We start from the raw sequence: 17,187 nt of genomic DNA, 5'->3' as shown, positions 1-17,187 counted from the left end.
TGCCATGATCACCTCTAAGTAAAGAAGCCAGAGTATATAAAATGAGGTTGCAGATGTTAGAAGAGCTGGTGCAATGAAAAAGAGACAATAGCACAGCAACAAGATCTGGGTAGGGACATGAATGGTTGCTGTGAAAACTGTAAGTCAAGGAGAAAAGTCATGGAAGTCTTTATATGACTACAGAAGAAAGCATTTAATATGTATACTACCAAAGGACAGCATCACAAGTGATAACTTCAAAACTGACAAAGATTACTTTTGTTAGGAACTCAAAGTAAAATGAAAAGGAGAAACAGGAAGAAGAGGATTTGTGTGGCAATTCTAGGAGAAAGTCATAGTATCAAGGAAAAAATGGGAATACATATTTTAACTAGGAAATGGGACATTTTATCTAAATAGAATGTTTTGTCCTAAGCCCTTCTCTCTCTAGACCCTTTCCCAGTGATCTCATCACCTTCTAGAGGTTCAGCTATCATCCCTAGCAGACAACTCCCAGATTTACAAATCTAACTTCAGTCTCTCTAATCCTTGTTCAATCACTCAGTGGTGTCCTACTCCTTGTGACTCCAGGGACCCTTGCATAGCAAGCTCTTCAATCCTCCATTACCTCCCAAAGTGTCCAAACTCCTATCTCATTCTCTGCCATCTCATTCTCACTTTGCCTTCAATCGCCCAACATCAGGATCTTTTCCAATAAGTTCTTTCTTTTTATTAGGTAGCCAATTTTTTTTAAGTTTCATCTTCAGAATTTGACTTTCCAATGAATATATTGAATTAATTTCTTTAAGGATTTACTGATATCTTCTTGCTATCCAAAGGACTCTCAAAAGTCTTCTCCACCATCACAATTTGATAGTATCACTTGTTCAGCATATAACATTCCTTTTGGTTCAATTCTCACAGTCATATAGTACTACTGGAAAAACCACAACTTTCACAATATGGATCTTTATCATCAAGGTAATGTCTCTGCTTTTTAGAATACATATTTGCCATGTTTCCTTCCAAGGAGCAACTATCTTTTAATGTTGTGGCTCCAGTTGTAATTGCAATGATCTTGAGCCAAATAAAATGAGAAACTGCTTCTATTTCTTCTCCTTCTATTTACCAGGAAGCAATGGGACAAGTTGTCATGATCTTAGCTTTTGGGGTTTTTTTAATGTTAATCTTCAATACAGCTTTCAGACTTTCTTCTTTCACCCTCTTCAACAAAATTCTTAGTTCTTGCTCAAAGAAAAATCTGCATCTAGATGCCCTATCAGTGGCCGAAATCCAATTGTCCAAAATAGAACTTATTGCTTCCTCCCCAGGAAAAAAATCCCTCTTCTTTTTTTTTAATTAATAACTTTTTATTGATAGAACCCATGCCATTTAATTTTTTACAGCATTATCCCTTGCATTCACTTCTGTTTTGATTTTTCCCCTCCCTCCCTCCACCCCCTCCCCCAGATGGCAAGCAGTCCTTTACATGTTGAATAGGTTACAGTATATCCTAGATACAATATATGTGTGCAGAACCGAACAGTTTTCTTGTTGCACAGGGAGAATTGAATTCAGAGGGTATAAATAACCCGGGAAGAAAAACAAAAATGCAAGCAGTTTATATGCATTTCCCACTGTTCTTTTCTTTGGGTGTAGCTGCTTCTGTCCATCTTTGATCAATTGAAACTGAATTAGCTCTCTTTATCGAAGAGATCCACTTCCATCAGAATATATCCTCAAACAGTATCATTGTTGCGGTATATAATGATCTCTCAGTTCTGCTCATTTCACTTAGCATCAGTTCATGTAAGTCTCGCCAGTCCTCTCTGTATTCATCCTGATGGTCATTCCTTACAGAACAATAATATTCCATAATGTTCATATACCACAATTTTCTCAACCATTCTCCAATTGATGGGCATCCATTCATTTTCCACCTTCTAGCTACTACAAAAGGGCTGCCACAAACATTTTGGCACATACAGGTCCCTTTCCCTTCTTTAATATCTCTTTGGGGTATAAGCCCAGTAGAGACATTGCTGGATCAAAGGATATGCACAATTTGATAACTTTTTGAGCATAGTTCCAAATTGCTCTCCAGAATGGCTGGATGTGTTCACAATTCCACCAACAATGCATCAGTGCCCCTGTTTTCCCACATCCCTTCCAACATTCCACATTATCTTTCCCTGTCACTCTAGCCAATCTGACAAGTGTGTAGTGGTATTTCAGAGTTGTCTTAATTTGCATAAAAAATCCCTCTTCTAAACTTCCTTATTTCTGTCAAAGATGCCATAATCCTTCCAGTAATTGAGATTAGAAAGAGAAAGTCTATTCAAATTAATTAGAGAATCATAAAATATTTGGGGCTCCATACACCACATAAGAAATAAATGATAACAACTACAAAATATTTTTTATAGAAAGGATTGGTGTAAAAAAATAGAAAGATATAAACTGAAATTTTATTAGAAATATTAGAAAGATATAAATGGTTAGACTATATCAAAATAATATTTGGTGATTACAACATGCCAGGCATTGAGTTTCACAGCATGAATCATCTTCAACACCTCACTCATTCTCACTTCACAAATCCAATTAATCTTCGTAGTCTATCTCCACACATCTTTCATTCATCTCTTTTCAGACATCACCACTCTAATTCAGACTTTCATCTTAAATACATATTTTCATAATCTCCTAATTGGTCTCCTATCTATTCTCTTCCCTCTCCATTCCATTATCCACATAACTAGCCCACAGCATTGAAGACTAAAATACAGATCTATTAATATTACTCTCTTATTCAAGAAGCTCTAGGCTCCCTCTTGGCTCTAGGATAATAAACACAGTCCAACATTGGGCTTTTAAGGTCTTTTGCAAGCTTAGCACTAGTTTATCAGGAAATATTTCATATCACTCTCTTCATGAATTTTTCAGTCTAGTCAAATTGTACTTACTTGTTTAGAAGACATTATGGCGATAGAGATGAAGATTTAGCAAATAATTAGGAGTATTGGGTAAAAGAAGAATGACTTAAAGAGAGGTTCACAACTTGGATAACAAGGAGGGTAATAGGAAAGTTACTGAAGAGACTGAGTTTTAGGATGGATGAGAATCTAACAAGATCTTCAATCTTTTTCAATCAATATATGCCTGCTCATTCTGTAACATTCCATCCCACTAAAAACAAAAAGGAGTGAAAGGCCTCTTATTTACCCCATCTCATGCACAGTACCTGCCCACTAACAGTACCAGAGCCTCAGATGACCTGGGGTAGGGAGATGATTTGATGGGGAAATGGGATGCAATTTTTCTAAAGGCACTGGCACTGCAGTTTTCTGATTAGTAAATAGATTACAACTGCTCCTGAAGGGTCAACACCCAGAAAGATCTGGGAGTTCAATTCAGGAGGGAAGAAATGAGGATTTTGGGATAAAGATAGGTGTGACTGTACTAGAAACAAGCCTGACAATTACGTATTGTGGGGAGAGTAAATATAGATCCATCCTCTAACTGGTTAAGCAAGTGACCACACTCTCCTTGGGTTAGGCTCAGATCTTTACTTCAGAGACAACTAATATAGATGATGATTATGTTTAAAGGATTTGGGGGTTTTAGTGGATTCCAAATTCAACATGAATCAACTGTGCAATATGGCAGTCAAAAAGCCTAATATGATTTTATGCTATATTAAGAAACAGAGTATCCAGAATGAAGTGTTAATCAACTATACTCACCCTAGTCAGAATATATTTTGACTTTCGTATTCACTTCTGAATACCTTATTTTAGGAAGACTCTCGATAAGAGGGAAAATGTCTAGAAAAAAGTGACTTTGAGAACATAACAAAGATGTTAAGCTGAAAGACTTGGATATGTCTCCCAAAATGAAAATATTTTATGGGATGCACAATACCTGCCTTCAAATATATGACACCTAAGTAGTATAGCAGAAACAGTGTTGTACTTGAAGTCAGGAAGATATGAGTTTGAATTCTGCCTTAGACACTTAATTGTGTGACCAGCCAAGTCACTTAAGTTCTTTTGGTTTCAGTTTCCAAATCTGTAAAATGGAGATAATAACTATCTATTTTATGTTGTTTGTTGTAAGGATAAAATTATATAACACATGTAAATCTATTTGTAAACTTAAAGAGTTATATAAATGCTAACTATTATCATTGAATATTATTTTTAATAACAACTTTTCATTTTCAAAGTACTACAAAGATAGTTTTTCAACATTCATTCTTGCAAAATCTTGTGTTCCAAAATTTTCTCCCTCCCTTCCCTCTAAATACCTACCCTAGACAGCAATTATGTTATATGTTAAACATGTGCAATTCTTCTATAAATATTTCCATATTTATTATGCTGCATAAGAAAAATCAGATCAAAAGGGGGAAATTAGAAAGGAAAACCAACAACAACAAAAAAGGTGAAAATACTATGCTGTGATCCACATTCAGTCTCCATAGTCCTCCTTCTGAATATAGATCACAAATCTATTAGAATTGGCCTGAATCACCTCATTGTTGAAAAGAACCATGTCCGTCAGAATTGATCATCATGGAATTCTGTTGGTTTTGTGTACAATATTCTCTTGATTCTACTCACTTCACTTAATATTAGTTTATGTAAATCTCTCCAGGTCTTTCTGAAATCATCCTGCTGATCATTTCTTACACAACAATAACATTCCATAATATTCATATACCATAACTTATTCAGTCATTCCCCAAATGATGGGCATACACTCCTGATTAAATATTATTAAAATAATGATCATGTGGAAGAGACTGACTTGTTTGTTTTGTTAGTGGTGGTGGTGGGTATGTTTTGGGGGGTTTTTGGTAGTCCTGGAGGAATAATAAATGAAAGTTCCAGGGAAGTATATTTAACCTTGATATGAAGAAAAAAATTCTCAGAAGTGAAAGCTATACAAAAACTGAATGAACTGCTTTGGGAGGAAGAAGCTTTTCGTTCACTGAAAGTCTAGGAATGTTATAGAAGGAATTCTCATCCAGGTAAAATTTGGACCTCTAAGGTCCCTTCAAATTTTGAGATTATACCTACCTAGACGTTTGATGAAGGAGATTGGAGATGATTGATTTTTTTTTATCCATGGAAAGACTACTCATTATGATAAATTAAAAGTTCTATTTCTAAAGGCTCTAAGAAAGCATGAGAAAAAGATAAAGAAAGTGAAAGGATAAAGCTTAGCATAAGTGATCCTTTTTTTCCATTAACAAGAGAGTGTTTTTTAAAAAAATTTTAACCCTTAAAATATTTTAAAAATCAGCTATCATTGTCTCAAGTAAAAATATCACCAGACAGAATATAGAGTAGAATTTGTAGAAATATTAAAAATGTTAAAAGTTTTAAATTATAGCAACTGAATGGTTATGAGACAAAAAGTGTGCCATATTGGATAAGATACTGAATTTTGACTTAAGAAGACCTGGATTCAAAATCCATCTCAAACACTTACTAGATTGTCACCCAAGACTGATGGGCCTTCTTTTTTTCTCTAGACTATTTCATTTGGGGATCTCATTAATTCCCATGAATTCAAATATCATTTCTGTGCAGATGATTCCCAAATCTATTTATTAATTCTTAGCTCCAATCTCATCTCTCCAACAGCCTAGTGGACATCTTAAATTGGATATTCCTTAAACATTTTAAATTTGACATGCCCAAAACTGCACCCACTCTATTTGTCTCAAAATTCTTCCTTCTTTTTAACTTCCCTATTACTACTGAGAGGACCACCATCCTTCCAATTACCCAGGCTTAAGCTTCACTCTCTGTTTGCCTTAGGCATTAAAAAAAACAAAAACAAAAGAATCTTTATGCTGTGAACTATTATAACTTTACTGCTTTACTTTACTATAACTTTACTCCAAGAAATTTTTAAAAGACTAGCAACTTAGCCAATGTTTAGTATAATACACTTTACTGAATAGGTACTTAACAAATGATAAATAAATTGATGATCTAACCTGTGTTCTTTTCTAAAGAGGGTATATGCACTGAATTTTGAAGACATTTATAATTCTAATTTTATACCTGAACTGTCATTACGGATTCCTTGGCAAAAAGTCAGCGGCTCCTCATTTGACACTTCAACACTAGGTTTTCAATAACATGGTGTATAGAAAACACTAAGTTTGGAGTCAGGAAGACTTAGGTTAAATCCAGCCTCAGACAATTGCTAAATTCTGGGCAAATCACTTAAGCTCTATTTGCCTCAGTTCCTACATCTGGGCTAAGAGACAGCAATGACAAGTCAGTTTTAATCTTCCCTGCTAAGGAAAAATAAGTCATTTGAGATGCTATCTCTTAAAATCATTGAACTCAAAAAGTAAAAAACAGCTGTCTGGAGGCACTGTCATACATACTAGACAACATGCCAGATTTACTCTGTCACCTACTATCTGTGTCTTTGGACATATATCTTCACTTTCTGGAACCAAGTTCCCTTCTCTGTAAAATAAGATAGTTGGACTAGACTGGATAGCCTCCAAAGTCTAAAATTCTTAAATTTCTGCTCTTATTGTTCTGCTTAATTTTCCCACCTTTCTCTCTTCAATTAAAAAAAGTGTCATCCTACTTAAATTTTTTTCTTATTTTTTCTTAATCTTCCATGAATCTCTCTTTCTTTCTTAAAACTTATTTCAACTGGGTTGCCTCTCACTTCTTGATATTATTGTTCAGTTGTTTCAGTCATGTCCCTCTCTTTGTAACCCCATTTGGGATTTTCTTGGCAAAGATATTGTAGTTGTTTTCCATTTTCTTCTCCAGCTCTTTATAGGATGAGAAAACTGAAGCAAGCAGAGTGAAGTAAAGTGCCAGAGTCCAGATATGAATTCAAGGGGGGGATGAGTCTTTCTGATTCCAGACCCAGCACTCTCTCCACTGCACTATCTAGCTGCCTACACTTAAATTCTCCCTCAATGGAAAAGATAGGTATTTACCAAAAGCTGAGGGGAGGGAGTGAGGAATCAAAAACTGAGGGGAGAAAGTGGGAGGGAATCAAAAGGAAGACCTAACATAATAAAACAGGTCACACCTCTGAGGTTTATGATACCCTATGGAAACAAAAAACTCATAAACTACAAAACAGTAATACTAATTCTTTGGAAAGAAAATCAAATTTTAGGTCATCTGTTTTGCACAGAACAGACATCACTGTTGGCATTCAATTAAGACTATGTAACCTATGCCTCATTTCAATTCAGTTAGCAATAGAGGTATGTACACACATAAAGAACATCTTCTAAGAACTTTTCAAAAGTGGAACTTATCAACTTGAGGGAAGTGGGTTTCTCCTCATAGGACATTTTTAAGTAAAATTTCTCGTGGTAATCTCATTAGTTCTAAAGAATTCAACAATTATGTCTATTCAGGACACTCTCAAATCTACATATGATAAATTCCAATCACACTTCACCAACTTCCTGGACCTATCTTCACCTGGATATCACATTAGCATCTTAAAATCAATTTGTCCAAAGTAAAAATCATTAAAATCATCTTCCACCTAATTTCCATATTTCTGTCAAGAGTATCACTATCTATCCAGTTTCCCTGGTTCTCAAACTAAGAGTCATCCTCAATTCTTCACTTTCCATTTCACCCCATCATCAAATCATTAGCCAAATCTTATTGGTTATAAGGCCATATCTCTCTCCTCCATTTCCTTCTCTCTTCTTACTTACCAAAACCATCCTAATTCAGACCTTTATCCCCTCTCACTTGAACAACTGAAATAGCCTCATAATTGATCTCCCTGTTTCAAGTCTCTCCCCACTTCTCCATGAAGCTGCTAAATTGATTCCTAAAGTACAAGTGTCATTATGACACTCCCCTACCTAGGGGAGGCTAATGGCCTCTAGAATAAAATACAAATCCTCTGCTTAGCATTTAAAGCCCTTAACAATCTGGCTCCAAACTATCCTTCCAGGATGATTTCTAATTACTCCTTCTTACACACTCTCCATTTAAGCTAAACTGGCTTCCCTATACATGGCATTCCAGTTTTCATCACAATATTTTTGCACTGACTTTTCCTCTATTCCCGTAATATTGTCCCTTCCTATCTTAGCCCTTTGAAAACCCAACATTACTTCAAGATTTAACTTTAGTTCTATCAACTCCTCTAACCAGATCTTTTCCTGATTTCAATTTTTTGGGCCACTTACCCTCCCACCTTCAAAAAAATTATTTTTTATTTATTCCATATATATTTCATGTTTCCTTTTCTATGTACATATTGCTTCCCTGTCCTTATTCACACCACCAACTGAATGGAAGTTTCTAAAGGGAAAAAGTTTTGGTTTTGTCTGATAAAATACCTAACCATCTAATAGGACTTCATAAAGACTTGCATAATCAAATTTGATGACTACTTTTTAGATATAATGAAAGGCAGGCTTTCATTTGTGTACATGCTGAACTAGATATTCTCAAAGGCTTCTAACAATTACGAGATTCCATGATTCTGCAAAAAAATCATGGTAAGTATGCATTTTATCATTTCTTCATAGCAAATAAATATCCAAATCAAAGAACTAGAAGGGTGTATGCAAATATCTGTTGTTTTTCACCTACAAGGGTGAGACTATTTATTTTAAATTTATTTTATTTTAAACTTAAGGTTCATTTATATTCTAATCTTCATACCTCATTTCAATTCAAGTTGTAATCAACTGAATATTGTATGCTGGGTCCACATAACAAATCAACTTCCTCACTGATTTATGTGAATAATGAACAAAATAAAGACAGAAAAATAGACTCAAATAAATATAGTTTTTAAAAATAATCAAACATAAAGCTCCATTATGTTTTAAATAAATTTAAGATGAAGATCTTAAACTATCCAAAAAATGAGAATGTAATTATATTGTGCATTTAAATATGCATACTAAATGATAAATATATACTAATAGAATAACTTATAATTTTAAATTGCTAGCCTTTAAAAGTACTTGTGTTTTTTTATGTGAAAAATATGTATGTAAGTATGTATATACACACACATTCATATACATATACATACATACATCATCTATAAATGTGGGCTATTTTTAAGTTACTGATGCATTAGGGGAAAACTAATAGCAGCATGATGTAGGGGAAAAGTGTTTGGCTTGTAGTTATGTGACCTGATGTTGACTTTCGCTAACTGAATGACTGACAAGTCAGTTAACTTCTCTAATACTCATTTTCTTTATCCATTAAATGGGAGTACATAATATTTGTGCCAACTACCTTAAAGAGCTGGTTATTAGAAAAGACTCTAAAAACCCCTATCAAACAATGACAAGCATTTAAGTATCTATTAAGTACCCAACCCTAACATTACTATGGGCTATACCCAAGTGATACAAAAAAAAAAAAAATCAAATAGTTCCTGTCCTTAAGGATATTAAGGTCTAATGGGAAGACAACTTATATATACACAAGCATAAGCGTTGGTAGAATAAGTCATTTCAGCTCTAATACCAAAGTAGGAATGGATTTCGATTAATTAATTAAAGACCTTAGAACTAGAATGAAACTGCATAAAAATTGTGTTTAGATGGGAAAAGAATTGTGTTCAGTATTTAAGGGATGATCAGCTATGATAGGCTTAACTCTTTCCAGCAATACAATGATCCAAGATAATTCCAAGAGTCATAATAGAAAATGCTATCCCCACCCAGAGAAAGAATTATGGAGTCTCTATGGAGATCAAGGCATACTATTTTCACTTTTCTTTTTTTCTTCTTCTCAAGGTTTTTCCCTTTTGTTCTGATTCTTCTTTCACAACATGACTAATATGGAAATATGTTTAACATGATTGTACATGTATAACCTATTATCAGATTGCTTCGTGTCCTAGGGAGGAGGGAGGGAGAAAAATGTGGAGTTCAAAATCTTGAAAAAATAAATTTTGAAAACTATCTTTACATGTAATTGGAAAAAAATAAAATACTATTAAATTGTTTGAAAAAAGAAAAAAAAATTGTGTTCAGTAAGATGGATTAGTCAAAAGAAACCTGACATTCCCTAGGGATCATATAGTCGTCTATAAATTATCGAAAAAGTTTAAGATACTGAGGATTTTCTAGAAATTGGAGCATTCACATCCCTGAGAAAAAGGGAGTGGTAACGAGGAGTAAAGGAAAGGCTCCAGAAAGGGATGTCAGACATCCCATCTTCCCATCAGTGTACAACATATTGCCAGTTATGTTCCAAATAGCATTTCCAGATCAGCTGGAGACAGTATCTGGATCCTTGGATATCATGGATAGACTAGATTCAGTGGCTGCATTATGAGTCCATCAAAGAAAATGTTCCTGAAGGAGCTTCCTGAGTACACTATGAATAGAAAAAAAGAATTTCTAGCAGTCAGAAATTGTGTTTGGTCACATATGCATTATATGTCCAAGTCCACTTCTTCCTAGACTTTATATTCTATGTATGACAAAAGGAAGAATGTGTCACAAACTTTGGAGAGTGGGAGAAGGATAGGGAGAAATTTTTTCTAGTCAACATTCTTTTTGTATTATTGCAGTAAATGTTCCTTTTAACATACCACTTAGGCTGGCTGACTAATGGATCTCAACTAACAACCTTGGTGGGAAATATATCAGTGTAGGCTTAAGTCATAGACATTAGAGAGTCACTCCTATCCCTCAAGAGTTAAATTTAGACTCAGTGAGGGTCTCAGGCCCAATTCATTTATGAGAGTAGGAGCTGAGATGAGACTCCTCAGATCTTATATGAATTATATAGATTTATGCAAAGCATATTTAAAAAAACAAATATAAGATAAAATTATAGAGGTTCGTGGAAGCAGCACTAACACCACTGGGACAAGAAAATGGTTAGGAAGGGATTCAGAGGGGTAGAGGAGAGGAAGGGAAGCATTTAAGGTATGAGGCATAGCTAGTGCAAAGATATAGAGAAGACAGATTATGTATGAAAAAAGTAAGCTGGTTAGTTTGGCTAGACCATAAAGTTCTTGAAGAGTAGTATTATGTAATAAGACAAGAAAGGTAGTTTGGAGGATGATTGGAAGAATGGTTTTTAATGACAAACAAATGTGTTTATAATTGATCCTGGAAAATACCTTAGAGATCATGGAGTCACAAAATCATAGGATTTCAGTTGTAAAGGATTCCAGAAAGGAAAGAATCTCAAAAGCCAACCATCTAGTCCAACTTATACATCAACAAGCATTCCCTCCAGAATACAACAGACAAGTAATTATACAACATTTGCTTGAAGACCTCTAGTAAAAAGGAAATTTACCATCATGCAAGTTAGCACATTCTACTTTTACAAAAATTTTTCCTTATACAATAAGCTAAAATCTCACTTATTTCAATTTCCAAATGATCCTTCGGGACTAATCTGAATAAATCTAGTCTCTCCTACCCACTACAGTCCTGTATTTTGAAATACCACTATTAACATCTTTCCCTAAATCTTTTCTTCTCTAAACACCCCTAATTTTGTCATTTTAGAGAAGAGGAAGTTCAAGCCCTGAGAGGTTTAATGCTTTATTTCTAAAAGAGTTTATTAGATTGATTCCTCTCAGACCAGGAGGATAGAGAAATATGAAAACACTAGACTAGGTCATTGGATGGCAGAAAAAAAAATAAGGTCACAACTGCCACCTGCTTCACAAGTTTGCTTTGGATCAGCTCACTTCATTTTGAAAGATTACATGAATCCAAGAAGTGTAAGAACTTCTGTTGTTATATAATATGGAGGAAAAATAAAACTCAAAACCATATATTATCAATAGATTTTAATTGCTTCATGCATGAATTTCTACCATTACAAAGTCCACTGTCCCTCATTTTGTAATTCAATAAGTAGTGGTTCCCTCTCCTCCAATCCTTCTTGATGTGCCATTTTTCAAGGATTCTGCCAACATAGTTCATCACTTTACTACTGACTTCAATTCTCTATCTTCCTTTCTAGACTGACCTGCCCCTTGAAATGATTTTGTGGAGATATGACTTTGGTCTCATTTATCAGAAGTAGATGGAACGAAGACCAGATTTGAAATAAGAGGATCTGGGTTGGGAACCCAGCTGTGTTACTTAGTATACATGAAACCCTGATAGAATCCATTCTAGGCCTCAATTTCTTCCTCCATAAAATAAGTTAGACTTCCTTGCCTTTGCACAGGCTGACCTTCATATCCCAAATGCTCTCCTTTCTTATCTCTACCTTTTAAAATCTCTGGTTTTCTTCCAAGATTAACTGAAATTCCAAATGAGGCCTTTGCTGATTTTTACCCACCCTCCAAACACCAGTATTCCCCCCTTTTAAAAAAGTTGCCTTGTCTTTATTTTGTATGTAATTTGTATTTATTTATTTGTATACATGTCTCTGTCATTGAACTTAAATTCCTTGAGATCAGGAGCTGGTTCAAGTCCATCTTTCTATCTTCAGGGCATAGCACAGTGTCTGGCACAAATAGTAGCAAGCACTTAATAAAGGCTTATTTGCTGATTGATTCCAGCTCTAAATCTATAGCTCTATGTGCCTTCTTCATCAATATAAAAAACATACTTCTTAACTCTTAACTCTCTCCAGAAGAGCTAAACCACATCTGCAATGATGTATTCAGTTCCAGACATAAAATTTTAGCAAGGTTAAGCTTGAGCATGTCAAGAGGAAAAAGACTAGGAAGGCAAAGGACTAGAGAACAAGTCATGGAAAGATAGTTGAAACAATTAAGAAAGTTTAGCCTGGAGACAAGGAGATAAAAAAGAAGTTTATCACATGAAAGAAGAATTTTTTTTCTGCTTGGCCATTCAGGGGCAATGCATGGAAGTTACTGAAAGGCAGCTTTAGTGTTCATGTAAGAAAAATGTCCTAACAATTGAAGATGTTCAGAAGTGGAGTGGGATGTTTTGGAAGTAAGGAAATACATAATTATTAAGTTCTTACTAGGTGCCAAATACTTTACAAATATTGTCTCATTTAATCTTCACAATCACCCTAAGAAGTAGGTGTTGTCTTTATTGTCTCCATTTTACAGCTGAGGAAACTGAGATAGGGAGAATTTAAGTGACTTGCCAGCATCACATAAACAATAAAAGGATGGGGCTGGATTTGAACTCATGTCTTCCTGATCCAAGGCCCAGCTTTGCATTGGGTCACCCAGTTGCCTCCTTTGGGAGGTTGTGAGTTATCTCTTACTATAGGTAGACAAGTAGAAGATGCATAATCTCATGTCAAAAATGTTTTAAAGTGATTCCTTCTTCATGAATGGCCTGGGCTATGTAATTTAAGGGCCATCTTCCAACTGAGTTTCTATGATTTTGCTGAGAAGTCTGCCAAAGGAAGAATGTGCCTATTCCTCTTCTTGCTGTCTAGAGAATGAGAGGTAATGGGATAGATTCCTAAAATTCAGACTCCTCTTGCTCTCCTAGATCCAAGAACCTACTCTGTTCTCAGAATCTTTTGGAGAAGTGGTCTTCTACTATATAGCTATTCTCTCCTCTTTCCACAGCAACATTAGCAGCAACATCTGCAAAGATTTTTATATATCATTTTTTCTCTTATAAATACTAATGAATACATAGTGATTATTTTAGGATCATAAATTTATAGTTAGAAGGACTTAGAGGTTATCTGGCCCAATTCCCTCTTTTACAGATGACCCAGAGAAGTTAGATCACTTAAGCAATGTGAGAGATGTTAAGTGAAAAACTGTAATCACACACTGTTTGCTGATCTTTTCTTTTCTTCTTATCCATACATTGAAATAACTAGATTTGAAGCTATTTGTGTTATATTAGGTTTGTATTATACATATCAGTATAAAATTTGGCATAAATTTTAAAACTGCAACAGATATCAATTAATCCAATACCCTCTGTGTTAAACTAAGTTTTTACTGTATGTACTACTAACTGAAATATAGCAGACAAGTATAGTTTAAGCTCTTTAACCTAAAAAGTCTATAATCATAGGAACCAGAAAGAATAAAATACTTATGATCTAAGGATTAGTTAGAACACTATAAGGGAGTTAGTGTGGCACAGTGGATAAATTCCACCTGATATTTCTAACTGTGTGATCTTAGGCAAATTACTATACCTCTCTGAACCCCAGTTTGGAAAATCATTAAGGTCTAGTCTGGCTCTAACCTGATAACTCCATAATAAATACCAGAACCTTGAACCCAAAATCATTTTCTGGGCTGCCATTCGCTTCTTGCTAATGAGGACCAAAAGGATTAATTTGCTCTAACATACATTTTCCCTAAAGTCAGTTTTATAAATAACTTTTTTTTTGAGAAGGACCAAAAATTAAAAGCAATTTTCAAAAAGTTTCAGTGGATTGTCTACACTGTTCTTTGATTTTCATTGGAACAAGCAAAATCGTTCTTTTAAAAATTATATCTCTGGAGAAGAGAGCAAGTCACATTTGTTTTGCTTTATACCAGTAAATAAATTTAAAATTTAAACAATTTCAATTCATGTTCTACTGATTGTTTCAGAAGGATTGCAGAGAATACCTATAATGCTCAAAATTTTTCAAATGTATAAAATGCCTTTATTTACATTTAGCATTTTTATTAGAATTATTAATCAAGAGGAGGCCAAAAAGACTACTTCCTTTTGTCCTTTAATGGCTACAAGTGTATGGGGAAAAATGGATCCTTTCATTGAATTTAGAGAAGTCCCACAGGAATAGCTATCAGTAGATTTTGGAGTACCACTGATTGGCAAATCTTGGCTGCTATTTTCAAACAGCTTTTAAACTGATAATGTTCTATGTCAGTACAAATATTACCTAGGGGATGGCATCCTTCACTTTAAGCAATTTTTCATATGTTTTCCCCATGTTGAAGACAAAAGTTGTTAGTTCTGTTATGCCAATAATGTTATAATGAAAATGTTTTTGTATTTGCCATTTTCTTACTTGAAAGGTATGATAGAATGATTAATAACTCAGTAAGGTGCCATGAGACCAAAACTGACCCTTGGGTGGAAAGTGACATTTCCAAAATATTACTGCTATAATGATAACAATAATTACTGCGACCCAAAGTATTTCCTGAGCATTAATGACTGTCTGGGATTAATGACATGGATATTCAGACTCAACATTCCCCAAAATAGTCATTAGTCTCTGAGAAATTATTTGTGCCTGGATCACTGTTATTCTGCTCTACCACTGCACAAACCCACTTCACAAAAAAGTTTTCTGGGCAAGTTGTATTCATGACTACTTACGTTTGGTGCACCTCTGAGAACCAGGGGCTTTGCTCCAGCCTTGACAGCACTGCCCTCCACAGACATTCACCCTGCAATACAGCAAAGGTAGGAAGTAATCCAGCAGCAAATATAACCATTCTGACCTCCCCCAAACCCAAACTTCAAAGGGCTTTTTCCACTAAGAACAAAAACCCTGCCTTAGGGAAGGCCTAACTGGTTATACAAGGTGCCCAAAAATTAGCTGCCAAAGGGAAGAAGATAGTAGAGAAAGGAAGTGAGGAAGGAAGCCACGGAGACTTAATGAAAACTGATTCTTCCACAAGAAATACCATCTTTGTAAGAGGAAAAAAGTCATAGTAAGAAAATTCTGGTTAAAAAGGAAAAAATACTATGTTGTAAGAATGGTATTAGTATAATAAACAATAAATAAAATAGTTTGAGATAAGTTTTACAGAAAGACATTCTTGATACGTCATTCTTTAAAAAATAATTCAACTCTCTAACCCCTTTCCCCTATCCCCATTCATGTGATGTTTCTACACTTAGAAATGCTGAATTAAAACTACAAAAATTGTCAGAAACAATCCTTTTCAGTGAAATCACTCCTACAGACTGTACACAGATGCAGAAAACATAAAAGTACAAAGATGTAGAGGCCCTTGAAAAACGCTATTTTATCAAAAAAAAAAAAAAAAAAAAAAGGATTAGGAATGGATAGATATTAGGAACTGATTTCCCTAGCTAAATTAGCTTGGAGGGGGAACATGTAATGTCTTCACGTTTTATACCCATTGTCTAAAGTAACTGTTCAACTTGAAAGAGGTAACATCCCAGGCTGAAATGACTTGAAATTTTCCACAACATAGTAACAATGAGTATATCCTGGTCTTAAATTCATTAAAAGTAACTTTGTTTCACTAGCTTTCATTGCATCCTAAACGGCTTGCTGGATGGCAGAGAATGGTACTTGCTTTCAGCCACTTAGTACAGGCCTGATGCTTCTCTGAAGTTTGTTCCCAACTCTGCTGGGGCAGGTAGGAGGGATCTTCGACCGAGAGGTGTTAGGAAGAAGGGAGGAGGGTGTTTGCCTTACCCCTGCAGCTGTTGCTTCTGGTGAACTTGCAAGCTGGAGCTGGAGCTGCTGCTGTGGGTCTCCTGTTGGAGTTTGGAGCGCACAACGTGCCTGCCGGGTTTGGTTAACTGCGCCGCCGAAGGGTGGCCAACGGGCTTGGGATGGTGCTGCACGCCGGGGCCCAAGCCGAGCGGGGGCTCCTGCGGGGGCTGCGGCTGCCGGAGAACTTGCACGCTTGGCGTGCTTGGTTTGCTCATCCTGCGGGTCCGTTCCTGTGTGCTCCTGCTGCTGCTGCTGCTACTGCTGCTGCTACTGCTGCTGCTGCTGTAGCGGGTGTTGAGCGCAACATTGAAAGTTCTCTGTTGCCTCTGATGCCCTCCTAGAGTCAGGGCAGAGCCCAGCTGCCCCGTAGCCCCAGCGACCCCGGCGTCAGAGGAGCCGCTCTGGCCCGGACGCACCACATAGGTGATCCTTCTCACCCTGCTGTGCACCGAGGACGCGAACACCCCGGCCCACAACAGGAGTCCCCACCTGATCCAAGTCACCTCCATGGCACAAGCCGCTCGGGGAGCGGGAAGGGGACGGGCACTGCACACCCGGGGCGCTCTCTCTCTCTCTCTCTCTCTCTCTCTCTCTCTCTCTCTCTCTCTCTCTCTCTCTCTCTCTGCCTTGGTCGCTTCCCTACCCTCTCCCCAAGAATGGAGCGCTGCTCCCACTCAACAGTGCTACACGGTTTTCCTGCTGAGCCTGCCCCCGCCCCCCGCCACTATACACAGCTCAACTCTCCCTCCCTCTTTTCCCAGAAGAAAAGCTCAGATCCCAAGGTTTTAGCAAAATAGAGAGAGGAGCCGCTCGGAAGAGGAAAACATGCTCAGAGGTGGAGAGG

General features: G+C 36.2%; 1 protein-coding gene across 2 annotated transcripts in view; it reads right to left on the bottom strand.

Annotated features, from left to right (window-relative positions):
• Nucleotides 1–16,904, bottom strand: part of LTBP1 (latent transforming growth factor beta binding protein 1) — a 439,704-nt gene extending 422,800 nt beyond the window's left edge. For both annotated transcript variants that reach the window (XM_051976131.1, XM_051976132.1), the window contains exons 1-2: nucleotides 16,323–16,904; nucleotides 15,248–15,318 (exon numbers count right to left, since the gene is read on the bottom strand). In XM_051976131.1, coding sequence (XP_051832091.1) covers nucleotides 15,248–15,318; nucleotides 16,323–16,852 — 601 coding nt within the window. In that variant the 5' untranslated portion in view covers nucleotides 16,853–16,904. The remainder of the gene's footprint in view (nucleotides 1–15,247; nucleotides 15,319–16,322) is intronic.
• Nucleotides 16,905–17,187: the final 283 nt, after the last annotated feature.

The sequence above is a fragment of the Antechinus flavipes genome, chromosome 2, assembly GCF_016432865.1.
Source record: "Antechinus flavipes isolate AdamAnt ecotype Samford, QLD, Australia chromosome 2, AdamAnt_v2, whole genome shotgun sequence".
Classification (NCBI taxonomy): Eukaryota; Metazoa; Chordata; class Mammalia; order Dasyuromorphia; family Dasyuridae; genus Antechinus; species Antechinus flavipes.
The sequence above is the reverse complement of the archived record's forward strand: the minus strand, read 5'-3'. Positions and strand labels throughout refer to the sequence as shown.